At 44.3% G+C, this 23,010-nt stretch overlaps 1 protein-coding gene across 1 annotated transcript in view; it reads left to right on the top strand.

The window, feature by feature from the left end:
• Positions 1-4,400: 4,400 nt before the first annotated feature.
• Positions 4,401-23,010, top strand: part of col28a1a (collagen, type XXVIII, alpha 1a) — a 38,652-nt gene continuing 20,042 nt past the window's right edge. Inside the window, exons 1-15 of the mRNA XM_046327084.1 lie at positions 4,401-4,543; positions 5,328-5,474; positions 5,594-5,765; positions 7,612-7,738; positions 8,033-8,299; positions 8,530-8,550; positions 8,646-8,705; positions 15,775-15,828; positions 16,204-16,248; positions 16,346-16,372; positions 16,641-16,685; positions 16,970-17,014; positions 18,491-18,544; positions 18,656-18,724; positions 18,848-18,916. Coding sequence (XP_046183040.1) covers positions 5,354-5,474; positions 5,594-5,765; positions 7,612-7,738; positions 8,033-8,299; positions 8,530-8,550; positions 8,646-8,705; positions 15,775-15,828; positions 16,204-16,248; positions 16,346-16,372; positions 16,641-16,685; positions 16,970-17,014; positions 18,491-18,544; positions 18,656-18,724; positions 18,848-18,916 — 1,176 coding nt within the window. The 5' untranslated portion in view covers positions 4,401-4,543; positions 5,328-5,353. The remainder of the gene's footprint in view (positions 4,544-5,327; positions 5,475-5,593; positions 5,766-7,611; positions 7,739-8,032; positions 8,300-8,529; positions 8,551-8,645; positions 8,706-15,774; positions 15,829-16,203; positions 16,249-16,345; positions 16,373-16,640; positions 16,686-16,969; positions 17,015-18,490; positions 18,545-18,655; positions 18,725-18,847; positions 18,917-23,010) is intronic.

Genomic DNA, 23,010 nt, shown 5'->3' with positions numbered 1-23,010 from the left:
ATTTATCGGTGGTGACCGTGTTACCTAGCCTCAGTGCAGTGGGCAGCTGGGAGGAGGTGCTCTTGTTCTCCATGGACTTCACAGTGTCCCAGAACCTTTTGGAGTTGGAGCTACAGGATGCAAACTTCTGCCTGAAGAAGCTGGCCTTAGCTTTCCTGACTGACTGCGTGTATTGGTTCCTGACTTCCCTGAACAGTTGCATATCGCGGGGACTATTCGATGCTATTGCAGTCCGCCACAGGATGTTTTTGTGCTGGTCGAGGGCAGTCAGGTCTGGAGTGAACCAATGGCTGTATCTGTTCTTAGTTCGTCATTTTTTGAACGGAGCATGCTTATCTAAAATGGTGAGGAAGTTACTTTTAAAGAATGACCAGGCATCCTCAACTGACGGGATAAGGTCAATGTCCTTCCAGGATACCCGGGCCAGGTCGATTAGAAAGGCCTGCTCACAGAAGTGTTTTAGGGAGCGTTTGACAGTGATGAGGGGTGGTCGTTTGACTGCGGCTCCATAGCGGATACAGGCAATGAGGCAGTGATCGCTGAGATCCTGGTTGAAGACAGCGAAGGTGTATTTGTCACCTAACAGAACAAACTCTGAAACTAGATGGGGCGCGATCAATTCACAAATGGTGTCCAAGGCACAGCTGGGAGCTGAGAGGGGTCGGTAGCAGGCTGGCAACAGTGAGAGACTTATTTCTGGAGAGAGTAATTTTCAAAATTAGTAGTTCGAACTGTTTGGGTATGGACCTGGAAAGTATGACATTACTTTGCAGGCTATCTCTGCAGTAGACTGCAACTCCTCCCCCTTTGGCAGTTCTATCTTGACGGAAGATGTTATAGTTGGGTATGGAAATCTCTGAATTTTTGGTGGCCTTCCTGAGCCAGGATTCAGACACGGCAAAGACATCAGGGTTAGCAGAGTGTGCTTGATGGATGGGAAAGGAGAAGAGTAGCCTAGGGGAAGGCAGGACAGCTGCATATTGTGGCATATTCAAACATACTGTAGATACATAGAAGATTGTTAAGTTGCTATCCTATTCGCTTCACTGGATATCACTTCTCCCAATCAGAGACAGTCTGTCACAGAGAGGGAGAGAGAGAATCTGACTAACTCTTATTTTGTAATAGTTTGCATACCAAGGCAGACATTTCTTCAATTAACTTCATGTTGCTCTTTTTCATGAATGTAACGACTCTCCATCATACAAGATGAACTATGTTTAAAACAACCTCTTTCCCAGTTTCACATATCTATCCCAGCATCATGCCTATCAGGTACCCATCTAAAAGGCTTGATACAACCACATGAAGCACTCAAACCAGTCAAATTTTAAGCTGAAAACTGCCACGTGTTTAACAAATGATCCAATTATGGCGGATTCAGGAAAACCATATACCCGCAGGCCACTCATGTATGAGCACCCAAGGGCATAAAATTATATTTCCTGAGTTCTGCTTGCTACTGCAGATACATGTAACACTTTGAAGTCACGTTTCGTACATTTTGAGCACTTCTTTTTTATTAAACTCAACATCCAGAGTTCAGGCCGGACAAATGTAATTTTCAGTTTTAAAACCAAGCCTCGTTGGTGCTTGTACACAGGCTGCAAGGCAAATGCTGTAAAAAAAGGGAAAAGGTCACACACCAGCTTCTCTGCAGCTTCACATCTCCCTAAATGACAGGCCTTGTGGAATTTATTTAGTTCAATACCATGGATGCCACTGCAAGTCCTATCAAGGGCTTATTCATTAGAACATTTAGAATCTTGCAGATAGAACATGAAACCTTGAGAATTTTGCAGATAGAACATGGCACATTTAGAATGTTGCAGAAAGAACACAGACCTTTAGAATGTTTCCAATAGAACATGGACCCTGTTGAGCAGCACACCCCCATGTCTAGTCATAACACTATTTGGTGTTTTGGCCTCACGGATCATAGACTGTGCAAACTCCCAACTGATGGAAAGACAAGACAACCTGTGTTAGATTCCCCTTCTCTCCAGCAGAGCCTGCCGCCTCCGTGGAGTTGTTTTCTATATGGTCTAATGTTGTTTGTCAATCATTATCTCTGTTGCATGTTTACTTGCTGCACCAGGAGAGATGGCAGGAAGCCGCCCTCCAAACTCCCTGGTCGGTGGTGGCGGGGCTGGTCATCGGTCCTGCCGCCAGGCTCTGTTGGTTTAACAGCCTGGCCCAGACACCCAGCCTGAGCCCAGACACTGACTCAGTACCCACTCACACAGTGCCAGAGCATGGCTTTCACAGCACCACACTGAATAATAATAACACTACACGCCACTGAGCAGACACTTTCATCCAAATCGACTTACAGCACAGTACAGTGCATACATTTTTTTGTAAGTGTAGGCCTTTGTAAGCCCTGTGGGAATTGAAGCCACAACCTTGGATTTTAGCTAGTGTCCTGCTCTTACCAACAGAGCAACACAGGACTTCAATTCCAGCCAGGCAGTTATCAAGAAAACATTCCTTCAACATTCTCGAAAGCAGAACCTTTTGACAGGCATGTTCTGTGGTTTGACATCTTTATAGTCTACTGTGCCGTGACACAGGGTTAGTAGTGCCTGGAAGGAGAAGCATCATGATCCCTGTCACACAGTGTAGATGTAGATCACTTCCCCCCTCCAGCTAGTGAGCACCCTCCTAGGCACCCTTCAACTAGGGAACTAGGGAAGTTTATGGCCTATTCCTCAGGAGGACATTTTAAGTATTGTGAAATACAAATATTTTAGGCTACTAATGCAACTAACTCCTGTGTCCTATTGTGAATATAGGTTGGTAATTTGAGCATTTTAACAGGTCGTAATGTAGTTTAGACTGTGTTTGATAATATGTCATGAAGTTTGCTCTCTTGGGTTCCTGTGATAGTGAGTGACCTTAATGAAGTTGCTAGGTCTTTTCGTTACATCTTCAGAAAAACACATTGTGTCAACATCTGTAGTCCTTCTGGCCTGTTGCACCAAACCTGACATATCTCATGTGAAGATTGCTAACCTTTTCAGCTAGAGCGACCCCTCTTAGACACTTTTGATTTACTTCGTCTGGAATTGCCATAAAAACCCTGTCGGTCATGTCTCCTTACTGTGAGTTATAGGAAGGAGACAGGTACAGTGATGATGTTTCTTTCATATTGCAGTCATCCAGATGAGGTCTGGTACTCGCTATTCCATGAACTTGTGGGGTTGCTGCTTGGAGTGGGTCCAAGATGTTACTCAAAGGTCATTGGTCAATGATGTTTTTCTCCTATTCCTTTTCTTTAACAGATAATTCACTCCATCCCTACGCTCTTAGAAAAAAAGGTGCTGTCTAGAACCTACAAGGGTTACTTGGCTGTCCCAATAGGAGAACCCTTTGAAGAACCCTTTTTGTTTCCAGATAGAACCCTTTCCACAGAGGGTTCTACATAAAGGTTCTCCTCTGGGGACAGGCAAAAAATCATTTTGGAACCCTTTTGATGTAGATCGCTGACCTACATGTACTCCAGACCTAGGTGAAAATTGTCACCGAAACCCTTGAAGTGCACATCACTTATGTGGTTTGACCAAGATACAAGGTGGGCCAAGTTGGCACTTTTGGGATTATTACATTGGCTTCATTGTAGGCTAGTCTACCGGTCAAGCTAAATCAAGTGCACTTCCATTTTTTGGAAGGATTTGACTTATATTTGATCCAGGTCTACAGTACTCATGTGTTTTACCCCTTAAGTCATAATTAGTGCCATATTGGCCCTGTTGAGTTCTAGTAGCATGTCGGTGAGGGTTGGTGTTTGACCCAGTGGATCATGGTAGAAACTCAATCACTCTGAACATTGAACCATGCATTGTGTGCTGGATGAGTAAGTGCTCACATTAAAATCTTCAAAGATCGAGTAGTAAAACCCTTCGGGGGCGGGGGTGGGGGGTGGGGGGGGGGGGGTTGTCTGTGGGTTCAATAAGACTCAATTGCCTACAGCTATGAATGTCAACATGTACAGTAGTAGTCCCACTAAGGTTATTTATTTGATTGTAACACATGAATAACATTAGAGGTTGAGTGGGAAGGATGTTGAAGGTTGATAGGCCACAATGTGGTTTATGCATAGGGCCTATGGATAAATATTATAGACCAATAGTTGGCATTAATGATGACTGAGAAAACAAGGTGGTGGGACTGGCCTCAATATTGTAGAGTGAAACTGATTTACTATTGATGTTATCAATATGAATAATGTGCAATAACCTAAACTCATTTTCCCCCATCAATCTGATAAGAATCAGCCCTGTAGCTTTATAAAATACTGGTAAAGGGAGGCATCCCCGTGCTGTTTGACAACAGTGCGATGATAGGTGCGCTTCATAAATATTCAGTGTTCCCAGTGCAGCCCCCTCGTGCAGGTTTGAATCGATTCGAGCGGGTCGATCACCGTTGCTCTCTCTTGCTTTAGGACTAAACCGGGGATAAAAAACTCGCCCACCGGATTATGTAATTGAGACCAAATGAGCGGACTATTACTGTGATTGATTGTATTTAAATGAGAATCAAGGTAAGTTTTAATTGAATTGAAACTATGTTATGTAACACATTTGTGTCAAGTGTAGGCTATTGAACACGTAGAGAGAATATTGTGGAAGAAAATCCAATGACAATCGCATTTGTTGCATATTGTATTCCAGATTGAAATGTTTTTATTTATTTTTTAAATAGTGATAATAATGATGAGTTCGGTGTTGTCTGCGCTTTTAAATCAATCAATCCGTTGATTTGATAACATTAACTTGTTCTCCGAATAATTCTCAGGAATTATGCATTTACAATCACACATTTACAAGGAAATATTTGCGGCTAAATATTATGAATAAGGCTGGGACAAATTCAAATAACTCGATCAAGTTAAATTCATGAAATAAAATAATATTTTGTAACTAAATGGGAACATTTTCTGAAGAAAAAATTGTCTGACCATATCCTGAAAATTACTGCTGTAAAGGCAAACAGTAACTGGCAATAACTTTGGTAAAAGAAACAGATGATTTCACACAGAGAGCAGTGATTCTGGTTTCCTGGGTAGTCATTATGAAGTTACAGCTGCAGCTATTCACTCAGTGGAGGCTTCATGTACAACCTGTTATCTTTGCTTGCAAACAAACGATGATATCGCATTATCGCATTTAAAGTTGTATTATCGTGTTGCCGCCCTCTAGAGTGTACAGAAGGCATAGCACTCTTCTGTGACTAGAAGTGTGTGTGTGCGTGTGTGTCTGTTTGTGTGTCTGTGTGTGTTCTGAATTAGGAGAAGTTGTCTCAAACTCATGTTTGATTGGTTCTAGGCTGAGCTGCTGGACAAGAGATCAAGATGAGGAAGGTTGTGGAGCTGTTGCTCCTCGTGTTGGTACTAACACACACAGCCAGGGGTCAGGGCAGGAGGAGGAAGGGCCAGAGAGATGACAACCAGGTCCTCCAAAAGGAAGGGAAAAGTAAGTGTTTCATTATTTAATTAATGAATCCATTAATTCATGAATTCATGAATTCATTCACTCACCTGCAATCCTCTCCACCCTGTCCTGTCCTGTGTCCCCCCCCCCCCCCCCAATAGTTCTGATCTGCCCGGTGGAGATCATGTTCATCCTGGACAGCTCAGAGAAGGCCAAGGTGCTGTTGTTTGAGAAGCAGAAAGACTTCGTCCTGCGTTTCAGCACGCGGCTCATGCAGATCCAGGCAGCAGGTTGGAGACTGAGGTTGAGGCTGGCTGCACTGCAGTACAGCAGGTTGGTACTGTAGATGTTAGAGGGATGAGGCTGGCTGCACTGCAGTACAGTAGGTTGGTACTGTAGATGTTAGAGGGATGAGGCTGGCTGCACTGCAGTACAGCAGGTTGGTACTGTAGAGGTTAGAGGGATGAGGCTGGCTGCACTGCAGTACAGCAGGTTGGTACTGTAGAGGTTAGAGGGCTGAGGCTGGCTGCACTGAAGTACAGCAGGTTGGTACTGTAGATGTTAGAGGGATGAGGCTGGCTGCACTGCAGTACAGTAGGTTGGTACTGTAGATGTTAGAGGGATGAGGCTGGCTGCACTGCAGTACAGCAGGTTGGTACTGTAGAGGTTAGAGGGTTGAGGCTGGCTGCACTGAAGTACAGCAGGTTGGTAATGTAGAGGTTAGAGGGATGAGGCTGGCTGCACTGCAGTACAGCAGGTTGGTACTGTAGAGGTTAGAGGGATGAGCTAACAACCAGAGAGGTTCTATCCCATGGCAGCCGGGATACAAATCTGGGCGGGAGTGGGCTGGCAACCCGTGAGTTGCTGGTATTAGTATCTCACTGAAGATGTCATCTTCTGCCCTTGTGCCCTCGAGCAAGGCACTTAACTCTAACTGCTCACCATCTAACGTCTCTAGATTTAACTGCTCTCCATCTAACGTCTCTAGATTTAACTGCTCTCCATCTAACGTCTCTAGATTTAACTGCTCTCCATCTAACATCTCTAGATTGAACTTCTCTCCATCTAACGTCTCTAGATTTAACTGCTCTCCATCTAACATCTCTAGATTGAACTTCTCTCCATCTAACGTCTCTAGGTTTAACTGCTCTCCATCTAACATCTCTAGATTTAACTGCTCTCCATCTAACGTCTCTAGGTTTAACTGCTCTCCATCTAACATCTCTAGGTTTAACTGCTCTCCATCTAACTCTAGATTTAACTGCTCTCCATCTAACGTCTCTAGGTTTAACTGCTCTCCATCTAACATCTCTAGATTTAACTGCTCTCCATCTAACGTCTCTAGATTTAACTGCTCTCCATCTAACGTCTCTAGATTTAACTGCTCTCCATCTAACATCTATAGATTTAACTGCTCTCCATCTAACGTCTCTAGGTTTAACTGCTCTCCACCTAACATCTCTAGATTTAACTGCTCTCCATCTAACGTCTCTAGGTTTAACTGCTCTCCATCTAACATCTCTAGATTTAACTGCTCTCCATCTAACGTCTCTAGATTTAACTGCTCTCCATCTAACATCTCTAACTATCTAACATCTCTAGATTTAACTGCTCCACCTAACATCTCTAGATTTAACTGCTCTTCTAACATCTAACTCTAGATTTAACTCTCTATCTAACGGTTTAACTGCTCTCCATCTAACATCTCTAGATTTAACTGCTCTCCATCTAACGTCTCTAGATTTAACTGCTCTCCATCTAACGTCTCTAGATTTAACTGCTCTCCATCTAACATCTCTAGGTTTAACTGCTCTCCATCTAACATCTCTAGATTTAACTGCTCTCCATCTAACGTCTCTAGGTTTAACTGCTCTCCATCTAACATCTCTAGATTTAACTGCTCTCCATCTAACATCTCTAGATTTAACTGCTCTCCATCTAACATCTCTAGATTTAACTGCTCTCCATCTAACGTCTCTAGATTTAACTGCTCTCCATCTAACATCTCTAGATTTAACTGCTCTCCATCTAACATCTCTAGGTTTAACTGCTCTCCATCTAACATCTCTAGATTTAACTGCTCTCCATCTAACATCTCTAGATTTAACTGCTCTCCATCTAACGTCTCTAGATTTAACTGCTCTCCATCTTCTTCTTATTATTTTTCTTCTCCTCCTAGTTCTGTTTCTCTGGAGCACAACTTCCGGGACTGGCAGGATGTGGATGTGTTCCAGAGCAGAGTGGCATCCATGGTCTACATCGGACACGGAACCTACTCAGCCTACGCCATCACTAACGCTACACAGGTCTGCATATCATTATCTAGTAGCACTTTACTTGGATTGTCCCACGCAGATGGTTGATGGATGTTAAACTAACCATCAACTAACCATTCAACTAACTCTCCACTAAACCTAAACCTAACCCTAGTCTTAGCCCCAAGCCAATAGGGTTGCATATGAAAGTTTGTTGATAGTTGGATTATCCATAGAGGACTATCCCCCAAAAAAGTAAACCCAATTGAGAACAAAGTGCACCACACCAAAAAAACAAGTGTTAGACCCAATATCAAAGTACAATCAAATGATTATAACACCCAGATGTTTAGCCGTGAGACAGCGGCCAACAGCCTGAGGGTGATGTTGCTGATGACTGACGGCGTGGACCATCCCCGTAGCCCCAGTGCTGTGACCGCCGCATCCGAGGCCAAGAACCACAACATTCGTCTGTTCACCATCGGGCTGTCGGGTCTACCCAGGGATATGCCCACCAATGCCAGGTTACGTTCCATCGCCAGCGCCCCGCCACAGCAGCACGTCCTCAGCCTTACAGACAACCTGCTGGAGGATAAACTTTTCAGAGAACTGGTGAGTGGTGGTAGGAGTGAGCTGTCCTCAAGGATACCAACATGTCTTGACATTGCCATAAACTTCTAGATGTTTATGTTTTCCTTCACCCCCTAAATCCCAATTCAGGAGGGCTCACGTAGTGAGTTACCTGACCAGGATTAAAATGGCTCAATTTAAACATGTACATTACTGAGCACCTAAGTGTGTGCTATCAAAATATAAAGTGCTGTTATTTCTTGTTTTTTTAGGACACGCTTGTCAACACAGGGGTAAGTATGTCCCTTTTTCTTGTAACCATCCATTTGGAATGTAAAGATGACTATCTCTGAGGTGTCTACTCAAATGTTGCTTCCCTTGGTTCCAGTGCCCACAGCCGAAGTCCTGTCTGTGTGATAAAGGAGAAAGAGGCCCCCCTGGAAGCCCGGTGAGTCCACTTCTGTCTCATCGTCTAACCTATTCTTGTTTTTGCTCAAAAGCATCCTCTAGTAGCCAGTACATACCATACGCTATAACTCTTCTTCAGTTTTTATTTTGTTGTCCTCTTCTGTCTTTTGTCAATTCATTCAATTCAGGAAGTACACTGACGTTTTAATTCCAATTGTCGTCATTGAAAAGCACTGACTGGTTTGATGAATTGACCTCATGTGTCCAGGTTGACAGTACAGAGGAGCAGTAATCCTCAGACAGGCCTGTGTTATTGCTGACATGTTCACCAGTTGGACAACCTTGGGCTGTAAACCCCCCTACATATCCTCTTGTATGCAAACAGAGGTTTTTCCAGTAATAGCCCCCCTGTCCCTAACCCACCATAAACTGCTCAACGCCCCTGTAACACCCCTGAATACTCATAGCAGGTGCTCATAGCCAGCCGGGGCATCTGGCCTCTTTGTAGGCCTCTGTGTATACAAGAGTGGTCCTGGGCATCACATCAAAGAGTAGGAAGTGTTTCCCACACTGCAAGTGTAGCAGGCCTGTACTGTGCAAGGGGTCGAAGGGTCATGGCGTAAAATAAAAGAATAGAGTAGTGGGACTTGACTAGCAGGCCTTTTGAAGAGAGGCTTTTGGCTGGAAGCAGTGGTCAAGGATAGGAGATTAGGTGTAGGCAAACACACAGGGAGGGGATGAGCATTAGGGTGTTAGGGAGTTAACTGAGGTTATAAGGTACAGAGGCCCCTCACACTATTGAGTTAACTGAGGCTATACGGCACAGAGGCCCCTGACACTATTGAGTTATTTGAGGCTATACGGCACAGAGGCCCCTGACACTATTGAGTTATTTGAGGCTATACGGCACAGAGGCCCGTGACACTATTGAGTTAACTGAGGCTATACGGCACAGAGGCCCCTGACACTATTGAGTTATTTGAGGCTATACCGCACAGAGGCCCGTGACACTATTGAGTTATTTGAGGCTATACGGCACAGAGGCCCCTGACACTATTGAGTGGCCAACCTATTTTGCTACCTGACAACTTTACGGGTTTCACTTTTTAATTACCGTTCATATATTTATTTTTTCCTCGACTTTTTCACTCCGGACGCTTTATCTGGACACGATTCGTCAGGACCTCCAACAGCCGAAGCTAAGTAGTAACATTAACATGATGCCTTCTAATTGCAGCCGCTGTGCTCGCCTTACGGCGAGGATAGCTGTACTGCAAGCCCAGCTTCAGACGCAATCGTTAGGCAAGGGTAATTTCAGTGTAGGAAAGGATGAAACAGCGTCTGTGCCACCAGTAAGTACAGATAGTAGTATAAATCCCCTGGCACAGTCCCCGCAGCCGGACAACTTTCTCACGGTTTCTGGAAGGAAATGCTGTAGGAACGCTCAACCGGTGTCGCTCATTCAGCAGACAGAAACTTTCAACCGGTTCTCCCCATTAAGCAGCGGGTCGGTGTCAGAGGCCGAGTCTTCTCTGGTCTCTACTCCTCCCGTTACGGGGTCTGAGACGCCGAAGCTTCCCACCATTAGCTCTGACAAATTGAAAACTCTAGTCATTGGCGACTCCATTACCCGCAGTATTAGACTTAAAGCGAATCATCCAGCGATCATACACTGTTTACCCGGGGGCAGGGCTACCGACGTTAAGGCTAATCTGAAGATGGTGCTGGCTAAAGCTAAAACTGGCGAGTGTAGAGAGTATAGAGATATTGTTATCCACGTCGGCACCAACGATGTTAGGATGAAACAGTCAGAGATCACCAAGCGCAACATAGCTTCTGCGTGCATATCAGCTAGAAAGATGTGTCGGCATCGAGTAATTGTCTCTGGCCCCCTCCCAGTTAGGGGGAGTGATGAGCTCTACAGCAGAGTCTCACAACTCAATCGCTGGTTGAAAACTGTTTTCTGCCCCTCCCAAAAGATAGAATTTGTAGATAATTGGCCCTCTTTCTGGGACTCGCCCACAAACAGGACCAAGCCTGACCTGCTGAGGAGTGACGGACTCCATCCTAGCTGGAGGGGTGCTCTCATCTTATCTGCCAACATAGACAGGGCTCTAACTCCTCTAGCTCCACAATGAAATAGGGTGCAGGCCAGGCAGCAGGCTATTAGCCAGCCTGCCAGCATAGTGGAGTCTGCCACTAGCATAGTTAGTGTAGTCAGCTCAGCTATCACCATTGAGACCGTGTCTGTGCCTCGACCTGGGTTGGGCAAAACTAAACATGGCGGTGTTCGCCTTAGCAATCTCACTAGGATAAAGACCACCTCCATTCCTGTCATTACTGAAAGAGATCATGATACCTCACATCTCAAAATAGGGCTACTTAATGTTAGATCCCTTACTTCAAAGGCAATTATAGTCAATGAACTAATCACTGATCATAATCTTGATGTGATTGGCCTGACTGAAACATGGCTTAAGCCTGATGAATTTACTGTGTTAAATGAGGCCTCACCTCCTGGCTACACTAGTGACCATATCCCCGTGCATCCCGCAAAGGCGGAGGTGTTGCTAACATTTACGATAGCAAATTTCAATTTACAAAAAAAAAAAAAATGACGTTTTCGTCTTTTGAGCTTCTAGTCATGAAATCTATGCAGCCTACTCAATCACTTTTTATAGCTACTGTTTACAGGCCTCCTGGGCCATATACAGCGTTTCTCACTGAGTTCCCTGAATTCTATCAGACCTTGTAGTCATTGCAGATAATATTCTAATCTTTGGTGACTTTAATATTCACATGGAAAAGTCCACAGACCCACTCCAAAAGGCTTTTGGAGCCATCATCGACTCAGTGGGTTTTGTCCAACATGTCTCTGGACCCACTCACTCTCACAGTCATACGCTGGACCTAGTTTTGTCCCATGGAATAAATGTTGTGGATCTTAATGTTTTTCCTCATAATCCTGGACTATCAGACCACCATTTTATTACGTTTGCAATTGCAACAAATAATCTGCTCAGACCCCAACCAAGGAACATCAAAAGTCGTGCTATAAATTCACAGACAACACAAAGATTCCTTGATGCCCTTCCAGACTCCCTCTGCCTACCCAAGGACGCCAGAGGACAAAAATCCGTTAACCACCTAACTGAGGATCTCAATTTAACCTTGCGCAATACCCTAGATGCAGTTGCACCCCTAAAAACTAAAAAATGTCTCATAAGAAACTAGCTCCATGGTACACAGAAAATACCCGAGCTCTGAAGCAAGCTTCCAGAAAATTGGAACGGAAATGGCGCCACACCAAACTGGAAGTCTTCCGACTAGCTTGGAAGGATGGTACCGTGCAGTACCGAAGAGCCCTTACTGCTGCTCGATCGTCCTATTTTTCTAACTTAATTGAGGAAAATAAGAACAATCCGAAATTCCTTTTTGATACTGTGGCAAAGCTAACTAAAAAGCAGCATTCCCCAAGAGAGGATGACTTGCACTTTAGCAGTGATAAATTCATGAACTTCTTTGAGGAAAAGATTATGATTATTAGAAAGCAAATTACGGACTCCTCTTTAAACCTGCGTATTCCTCCAAACCTCAGTTGTCCTGAGTCTGCACAACTCTGCCAGGACCTAGGATCAAGAGAGACGCTCAAGTGTTTTAGTACTATATCTCTTGACACAATGATGAAAATAATCATGGCCTCTAAACCTTCAAGCTGTATACTGGACCCTATTCCAACTAAACTACTGAAAGAGCTGCTTCCTGTGCTTGGCCCTCCTATGTTGAACATAATAAACGGCTCTCTATCCACTGGATGTGTACCAAACTCACTAAAAGTGGCAGTAATAAAGCCTCTCTTGAAAAAGCCAAACCTTGACCCAGAAAATATAAAAAACTATCGGCCTATATCGAATCTTCCATTCCTCTCAAAGATTTTAGAGAAGGCTGTTGCGCAGCAACTCACTGCCTTCCTGAAGACAAACAATGTATACGAAATGCTTCAGTCTGGTTTTAGACCCCATCATAGCACTGAGACGGCACTTGTGAAGGTGGTAAATGACATTTTGATGGCATCGGACCGAGGCTCTGCATCTGTCCTCGTGCTCCTAGACCTTAGTGCTGCTTTTGATACCATCGATCACCACATTCTTTTGGAGAGATTGGAAACCCAAATTGGTCTACACGGACATGTTCTGGCCTGGTTTAGGTCTTATCTGTCGGAAAGATATCAGTTTGTCTCTGTGAATGGTTTGTCCTCTGACAAATCAACTGTACATTTCGGTGTTCCTCAAGGTTCTGTTTTAGGACCACTATTGTTTTCACTATATATTTTACCTCTTGGGGATGTTATTCGAAAACATAATGTAAACTTTCACTGCTATGCGGATGACACACAGCTGTACATTTCAATGAAACATGGTGAAGCACCAAAATTGCCCTCGCTAGAAGCATGTGTTTCAGACATAAGGAAGTGGATGGCTGCAAACTTTCTACTATTAAACTCGGACAAAACAGAGATGCTTGTTCTAGGTCCCAAGAAACAAAGAGATCTTCTGTTGAATCTGACAATTAATCTTAATGGTTGTACAGTCGTCTCAAATAAAACTGTGAAGGACCTCGGCGTTACTCTGGACCCTGATCTCTCTTTGAAGAACATATCAAGACCATTTCGAGGACAGCTTTTTTTCCATCTACGTAACATTGCAAAAATCAGAAACTTTCTGTCCAAAAATGATGCAGAAAAATTAATCCATGCTTTTGTCACTTCTAGGTTAGACTACTGCAATGCTCTATTTTCCGGCTACCCGGATAAAGCACTAAATAAACTTCAGTTAGTGCTAAATACGGCTGCTAGAATCCTGACTAGAACCAAAAAATTTGATCATATTACTCCAGTGCTAGCCTCTCTACACTGGCTTCCTGTCAAAGCAAGGGCTGATTTCAAGGTTTTACTGCTAACCTACAAAGCATTACATGGGCTTGCTCCTACCTACCTCTCTGATTTGGTCCTGCCGTACATACCTATACGTACGCTACGGTCACAAGACGCAGGCCTCCTAATTGTCCCTAGAATTTCTAAGCAAACAGCTGGAGGCAGGGCTTTCTCCTATAGAGCTCCATTTTTATGGAACGGTCTGCCTACCCATGTCAGAGACGCAAACTCGGTCTCAACCTTTAAGTCTTTACTGAAGACTCATCTCTTCAGTGGGTCATATGATTGAGTGTAGTCTGGCCCAGGAGTGGGAAGGTGAACGGAAAGGCTCTGGAGCAACGAACCGCCCTTGCTGTCTCTGCCTGGCCGGTTCCCCGTTTTCCACTGGGATTCTCTGCCTCTAACCCTGTTACGGGGCTGAGTCACTGGCTTGCTGGGGCTCTCTCGTGCCGTCCCTGGGGGGGGATGCGTCACCTGGGTGGGTTGATTCACTGTTGTGGTCGGCCTGTCTGGGTTCCCCCCCACCCCTTGGGTTGTACCGTGTCGGAGATCTTTGTGGGCTATACTCGGCCTTGTCTCAGGATGGTAAGTTGGTGGTTGAAGATTTCCCTCTAGTGGTGTGGGGGCTGTGCTTTGGCAAAGTGGGTGGGGTTATATCCTTCCTGTTTGGCCCTGTCCGGGGGTGTCCTCGGATGGGGCCACAGTGTCTCCTGACCCCTCCTGTCTCAGCCTCCAGTATTTATGCTGCAGTAGTTTATGTGTCGGGGGCTAGGGTCAGTTTGTTTATCTGGAGTACTTCTCCTGTCCTATTCGGTGTCCTGTGTAAATCTAAGTGTGCGTTCTCTAATTCTCTCCTTCTCTCTTTCTTTCTCTCTCTCGGAGGACCTGAGCCCTAGAACCATGCCCCAGGACTACCTGACATGATGACTCCTTGCTGTCCCCAGTCCACCTGGCCATGCTGCTGCTCCAGTTTCAACTGGCCTGGGCCCTAGGACCATGTCCCAGGACTACCTGACATGAGGACTCCTTGCTGTCCCCAGTCCACCTGGCCATGCTCCTGCTCCAGTTTCAACTGTTCTGCCTTACTATTATTCAACCATGCTGGTCATTTATGAACATTTGAACATCTTGGCCACGTTCTGTTATAATCTCCACCTGGCACAGCCAGAAGAGGACTGGCCACCCCACATATGCTCTCTCTAATTCTCTCTTTCTTTCTCTCTCTCGGAGGACCTGAGCCCTAGGACCGTGCCCCAGGACTACCTGACATGATGGCTCCTTGCTGTCCCCAGTCCATCTGACTGTGCTGCTGCTCCAGTTTCAACTGTTCTGCCTTATTATTATTTGACCATGCTGGTCATTTATGAACATTTGAACATCTTGGTCATGTTCTGTTATAATCTCTACCCGGCACAGCCAGAAGAGGACTGGCCACCCCACATAGCCCGGTTCCTCTCTAGGTTTCTTCCTAGGTTTTGGCCTTTCTAGGGAGTTTTTCCTAGCCACCGTGCTTTTACACCTGCATTGTTTGCTGTTTGGGGTTTTAGGCTGGGTTTCTGTACAGCACTTTGAGATATCAGCTGATGTACGAAGGGCTATATAAATAAATTTGATTTGATTTGATTTGATTTGAGTTATTTGAGGCTATACAGCACAGAGGCCCGTGACACTATTGAGTTAACTGAGGCTATACGGCACAGAGGCCCCTGACACTATTGAGTTATTTGAGGCTATACCGCACAGAGGCCCGTGACACTATTGAGTTATTTGAGGCTATATGGCACAGAGGCCCCTGACACTATTGAGTTATTTGAGGCTATACCGCACAGAGGCCCGTGACACTATTGAGTTATTTGAGGCTATACGTTACAGAGGCCCCTGACACTATTGAGTTATTTGAGGCTATACGGCACAGAGGCCCCTCACACTATTGAGTGGACTGAGGTTGTATAGGCTACCACTTAAGGTTTGAGACTGATAATACATAGAGAGGTCACAGGAAGAGCATAGACAGGGACACGCACCGAACGACCACGGTCACCTACTGTATGCACAAATCTACACACACTATGGGGATGTTATGGGAACAACCAGTGATGAAAAAGTCACATTCTGTCCAACGATCTGTCCTCTATCCTCTGATGGAATGATCTCTCCATTCCTTTGAAATCTGCAGGGGAAATCAGCCCAGCCTGGATCTGACGGTTCTCCCGGTCCAAAAGGATTTCATGTAAGTTCTTCGTTTTGTCCTGAGATAATCCCACCATGTTCATTTGTAGTGACAGAAAGAATGCAGTGTTTTAAAATATGTTGATGTTCGTTGGAATGTTTTTATATACGTTGATGTTCATTGGAATGTTTTTATACACGTTGATGTTCGTTGGAATGTTTTTATATACGTTGATGTTCGTTGGAATGTTTTTATATACGTTGATGTTCGTTGGAATGTTTTTATATACGTTGATGTTCGTTGGAATGTTTTTATATACGTTAATGTTCGTTGGAATGTTTTTATACACGTTGATGTTCGTTGGGATGTTTTTATAGACGTTGATGGATATACTATATGGATGCATTCACTGTCTGGTCTCTGGTGTCACTGTAGGGGGAACCTGGTATCAACGGAAGGCCTGGGATGGAGGGTATCGAGGTACTGTAGCATAGATGACTAAAACAATCTATACAGGTATATTGTTGAATTATAACTGATGTATAGATTTTTATTGAGGTCTCTCCTGTTGTTTTAGGGTCGACCCGGCACTAGAGGGGAAAAGGTGAGATACCAGTACTACTTGGTGACCGTAAATTAATTGTGCAAAGATAATTGACCCATGATGGATTAGATACTGAATCATAGTGAAACAGCTGGTCAAGATCCCCATGCTACCCTGACAACAAACAGTAGACTATAGTGTTTGTTCTATACTACATGCTAGCTAGATAACATCAGTTTTAATCAGTACCCTGGTCTTCTGGCACACCACGGGTTAAAACGCTCAACGCAGTCAGAATTCAGTCTTCTCTGATTAAAATGTTTTCCAGGGGGAAAGAGGCGAGTGTGGCGTCAGCGGGATGAAGGGAGATCAAGTAGGTTTTTTATGAATGACTCTCCGCTCTCTCCATGCCTCTGCTCTGTTCATTGTAAATGGCTATCCCCCCACTAACTGCTGCTCAGTGCATTCGGATGAATTTCTGACTGAGGATTAACTGCATTGTGAAAAGATAGCTACACGCTAGACTCAACAGCTTGCAAGCTTGTAACTGGGAGTGAGAGTTGCACATGTCCTTTTAAAGTTCTTGTGACTTTTGGCTGCAACCTCAATAGGCTGTTATGTCCATCTTCCCCGCCTGACTGTGACCTGTTCCCACAGGGGCCAGGCGGACCTCCAGGCCCTCGGGGACCCAGAGGAGAGCAGGTGACTCAATATAATATAATACAACTTTATTGTCCATATGTTACAGCAAACAAAATGGTCAATAAGGTGGTGGATTGGTCATTTTGGAGACATGCAGATCAATGTTTTTTTCCCAGAGGCCTCAGACAATGTTTGTTTGGTTGTCGATACAGACTTGGGGCCCTACAAAATAGATAGCCAAGTCCCAGGGATAAGTCAAAGTCATTATGTCTGTACTGCTTGTGAAACAAAAAGAAAACTCAACTTCATATCGATTCTTTCTAACACACTTTAGCACTGTACCGGGAAAATATTATATTTGACTTACCCTGGAAACTAGAGGAGGCTGGTGGGATGAGCTACAGGAAGACGGCTAATTGTAATGCTTGGAATGGAATTGATGGAATGGAGTCAAACGTGTTTTCCATATGTGTGATGTGTTTGACTCCGTTGCAATATTCCATTGCAGCCATTACCATGATCCCGTCCTCCTATAGCACTCCCCACCAGCCTCCTCTGCTGGAAACAGTAAAACAACTAGGTTTAATTGAATAAGGCCCTGAGTATCTTTAGAATCCAGTATATGTACTTGCATGTGTTCTAAATGAATGTCTTCGATTTACATACTGAGGAGAAATCCCCATGGCTTTATATATTTGGAAGAATCCCACAACCACACAATTCCCACAATCACAACCACACACAACCACACAGAATCCCACAACCACACAAAACCACACAAAATCCCACAATCACACAACGCTCTGCCCATTCATACCTGTGTGTGAATGAGTGAGTGGTCAAATTGAACGAATCCTGTGTCTACACCCCCACATCTGACCCTCCCCTGGAACCATCAGTATCTCATGGAGATGCACACTGAGTATGAAGCTCTTCTCCCAGTCTGCACTTATGGAATGTGAGTCCTGGCTTAGTCCTTATCCCGCCATAATGGAGCCTATCTAAAGCAGTCAATCCAAGCCTGCAGTTTATTATCTCCCACCAGACTATTGTCCTGCAGGATTAGTGTTTCGGCACGTTATCTACCCCCTTTAATTCCTCCTTAAACGCTTTTCACGCTCCTCCAGCGTTAGCATGACAACAGCAGTACATCACCTGAATACGGTGGTGGTTTTTAGATTCAAATTGTAGCCCTGGTCCTAGATCATGTTCCCATGGGGACTAGGGAGTACCTATGCAAATAATTGTAGAACTAAGGAGGATGAGGCTAGTGGAAACATCATTTGATTGACCACACCCTGACCCTCCAAACTATACATGATCTGTTTGTCATACGATAACATTGACCAGAGAATGTGAAACTAAAGCTTAGGTTTAACTCACACATCGCTGCTCACACGCATTTCCAATTACAAAAGAAGTTAGAGGGGGGGGGGGGGTTCTATCCAGGAAAAACTCAAAGCCCTGTGAATTTAGTCTACTGTAGACTATTTCAATTCAGGCATTGACCGAGGTGTTTTCTTGTCTCTGTGGCAGGGTCTTAGTGGAGGTCCCGGGGACCAGGGCCCTGAAGGACTTGTAGGACCCAAAGTAAGGATGACGTTAAACTTCCAATACCTCCAGAAATGTTATAGATACAAATACAGCTAAAACGTATTGGGGAAGTTGGGGTAAGGTGAATGATGCCCCTCTCTTTCCCAGGGTGACCGTGGACCTGGTGGAGTGACAGGACCTCCAGGGGATACTGGCATCGGCTTTCCAGGACCTAAAGTTAGTTTAGATATTCTTTATTTTTGGAGCCGTTACTTCTGTCATGCAATCTCTCTAGTGATCTCTCTAGTAATCCCTCTAATGATCTTTCAGACTCTAATCCTAATTTCTCCTGTATCCCAGGGCAATAAAGGAAACCAGGGAAGGCCTGGACCCACCGGTCCCTTGGGTATGGGTGAACCAGGACTGCCGGTAAGTTCACAATATTCGTTAGGTGTTATGGCTAGATACAGTTGAAGTCGGAAGTTTGCATACACCTTAGCCAAATACATTTAAACTCAGTTTTTCACAATTCCTAACATTTAATCCAAGTAAAAACTCCCTGTCTTAGGTCAGTTAGGATCACCACTTTATATTAAGAATGTGAAATATCAGAATAATTGTAGAGAGAATTAAGTATTTTAGTTTTTATTTCTTTCATCACATTTCCAGTGGGTCAGAAGTTTATATACACTCAATTAGTATTTGGTAGCATTGCCTTTAAATTGTTTAATTTGGGTCGAACATTTCGGGTAGCCTTCCACAAGCTTCCCACAATAAGTTGGGTGTTTGGCCCATTCCTCCTGACTGAGCTGGTGTAACTGAGTCAGGTTTGTAGGCCTCTTTTGTAGCACACACTTTTTCAGTTCTGCACACACATTTTCTATGGGATTGAGGTCAGGGCTTTGTGATGGCCACACCTTGACTTTGTTGTCCTTAAGCCATTTTGCCGCAACTTTGGAAGTATGATTGGGGTCATTGTCCATTTGGAAGACCCTTTTGCGACCAAGTTTTAAACTTCCTGACTGATGTCTTGATATGTTGCTTCAATATATCATCATAATTTTCCTTGAAATTATGCCATCTATTTTGTGAAGTGCACCAGTCCCTCCTGCAGCAAAGCACACCCACAACATGATGCTGCCACCCCCGTGCTTCAGGGTTGGAATGGTGGTCTTCGGCTTGCAAGCATCCCCCTTTTTCCTCCAAACATAACGATGGTCATTATGGCCATTTTAAAGTTAAAAAAACACATTTTGGAATATTTTTGTTTTACAGGGTATGATACCAAGTAGGTTTGACTGGATGTTTCCTTGCCTGATACATCTGATGATGAGACTATAAGTACAGTTGAAGTCAGAAATTAACATACACCTTAGCCAAATACATTTAAACTCAGTTTTTCACAATTCCTGACATTTAATCCAAGTAAATATTCATTGTCAGTTAGGGTCACCACTTTTTTTAAAGAATGTGAAATGTCAGAATAGTTGTAGAGAGAATGATTTATTCCGTTGGGATGGTGTTCTTCGGCTTGCAAGCCTCCCCCTTTTTCCTCCAAACATAACTATGATCATTATGGTCAAACAGTTCAATTTTTGTTTCATCAGACCAGAGGACATTTCTCCAAAAAGTACGATCTTTGTCCCAATGTGCAGTTGCAAACCGTAGTCTGACTTTTTTATGGCGGATTTGGAGCAGTGGCTTCTTCCTTGTTGAGCGGCCTTTCATGTTATGTCGATATAGGACTTATTTTACTGTGGATATAGATACTTTTGAACCTGTTTCCTCCAGCATCTTCACAAGGTCCTTTGTTGTTTTTCTGGTATTGATTTGCATTTCTCACACCAAAGTACGTTCATCTCTAGGAGACAGAACACGTCTCCTTCCTGAGCGGTATGCCGGCTGCGTGGTCCCTTGGTGTTTATACTTGCATACTATTGTTTGTACAGATGAACGTGGTACCTTCAGGCATTTGGAAATTGCACCCAAGGATGAACCAGACTTGTGGAGGTCTACAATTTTTTATCTGAGGTCTTGGTGGATTTCTTTTGATTTTCCCATGATGTCAAGCAAAGAGGCACTGAGTTTGAAGGTAGGCCTTGAAATACATCCACAGGTACACCTCCAATTGACTCAAATGAAGTCAATTAGCCTATCAGAAGTTTTTAAAGCCATGACATCATTTTCTGGAATTTTCCAAGCTGTTTAAATGGACAGTCAACATAGTGTATGTAAACTTCTGACCCACTGGAATTGTGATACAGTGAATTATATGTGAAATAATCTGTCTGTAAACAATTGTTGGAAAGATGACTAGTGTTATGTACAAAGTAGATGTCCTAACTCAACTTGCCAAAACTATAGTTTGTTTAACAAGACATTTGTGGAGTGGTTGAAAAACAAGTTTTAATGACTCCAAACTAAGTGTATGTAAACTTCGTACTTCAACTGTATGTAAGGGCCGACCTCGAACAGGAGAAGCAGGTATGGGGAGTCAGACATTTATTCGGGAACAGACATAGAACAAGACAGGAACAGCGTCAGCACACAGGAAACACGGACATATGACAACAATGCAGCAGCGGGAACAGAGCGGGGAACTGACAAATATAGGAGAGGTAATAAACAGGTGATTGAGTGAGTCCAGTATCGCTGAAGCGCTTGACGAGGAAAGGCAGGTGTGCGTAAATGATGGTGGCAGGAATGCGTAATGCAGGGCAGCCTGGCGCCCATGAGCGCCAGGGGGGAAGAGCGGGAGCAGGCGTGACAGAACCTCCCCTCTAGAGGCGCCAACCGGCATCCCACCTGGGCGAGCCGGCCGAGACATGGGTGCTGGGCAAACCGGCTGGGGGTAAACTCCCCGCGAACCGGCAGGGGTGTGGGAGCCTGGCCAACCGGTATAGAACACGATAGGAACACGGTAACACGGACATATAACAATCAATCCCGAAGCAGGGAACAGAGCTTGGGAACAGACAGATATATGGGGAAGGTAATGACACAAGTAATTGAGTCCACGTGAGTCCAATGATCGCTGATGTGTGCGACGGGTGGAAGCCAGGTGTGCGTACTGATGGTGGCTTGAGTGCATAATGCTGGGGATCCTGGTGCCCTCGAGCGCCAGGGGGAGGAAAGAGCGGGAGCAGGTGTGACATGATAACTTTCTTACGTCAACACTTGCTTGACATAGAGCCCTCTACAACTAAGCTTTCTTAGGGTCCAACAAGCTCTCTCTCCCCTTAACCTTGTTCTGAACACCTCCAAAACAAAGGTCATGTGGTTTGGTAAGAAGAATGCCTCTCCTCCCATAGGTGTTAACACAACCTCTGAGGGTAGTCACCTCATAAAATGATTTGGGAGTATGGCTAGATGGTGCACTGTCCTTTTCTCAGCACATATCAAAGCTGCAGGCTAAAGTTATATCTAGACTTGGTTTCCTCTATCGTAATCGCTCCTGTTTCACCCCCAGCTGCCAAACTAACCCTGATTCAGATGACCATCCTACCCATGCTAGATTACAGAGACATAATTTAAATATCGGCAGGTAAGGTGGCTCTCGAGCGGCTAGATGTTCTTTACCATTCGGCCATCAGATTTGCCACCAATGCTCCTTATAGGACACATCACTGTATTCTATGCTGCTCTGTAAACGGGTCATCTCTGTATACCCGTCACAAGACCCACTTTTTGATGCTTAATTATAAAACCCTCTAAGGCCTCATTCCCCCCTATCTGAGATATCTATTGCAGCCCTCATCCTCCACATACAACACCCATTCTGCTATTCACATTCTGTTAAAGGTCCCCAAAGCACACACAGCCCTGGGTCACTCCTCTTTTCAGTTCACTGCAGCTAGCGACTGGAACGAGCTGCAACAAACACTCAAACGGGACAGTTTTATCTCAATCTCTTCATTCAAAGACTCAATCATGGACACTCTAACTGACAGTTGTGGCTGCTTTGTGTGATGTATTGTTGTCTCTACCTTCTAGCCCTTATACTGTTGTCTGTGCCCAATAATGTTTGTACCATGTTTTGTGTTGCTACCATGTTGTTGTTATGTTGTGTTGCTACCATGCTGTGTTGTCATGTGTTGCTGCCTTGCTATGTTGATGTCTAGGTCTCTCTTTATGTAGTGTTGTGTTGTCTCTTGTCGTGATGTGTGTTTTGTCCTTTTGGAGGCCTTTTGGCTTTTGGTAGGCTGTCATTGTAAATAAGAATTTGTTCTGACTTGCCTAGTTAAATAAAGGTTCAATAAAAATAAAATTGTAGAATTACCCTGCAGTGTGTCAGGATATCCACTAGGTTGAGACATATTGTAGAATTACCCTGCAGTGTGTCAGGATATCCACTAGGTTGAGACATATTGTAGAATTACCCTGCAGTGTGTCAGGATATCCACTAGGTTGAGACATATTGTAGAATTACCCTGCAGTGTGTCAGGGATATCCACTAGGTTGAGACATATTGTAGAATTACCCTGCAGTGTGTCAGGATATCCACTAGGTTGAGACATATTGTA

The sequence above is a fragment of the Oncorhynchus gorbuscha genome, linkage group LG24 (assembly GCF_021184085.1).
Source record: "Oncorhynchus gorbuscha isolate QuinsamMale2020 ecotype Even-year linkage group LG24, OgorEven_v1.0, whole genome shotgun sequence".
Classification (NCBI taxonomy): Eukaryota; Metazoa; Chordata; class Actinopteri; order Salmoniformes; family Salmonidae; genus Oncorhynchus; species Oncorhynchus gorbuscha.
Note: the sequence above shows the minus strand (reverse complement) of the source record. Positions and strands in the feature narration are given on the sequence as shown.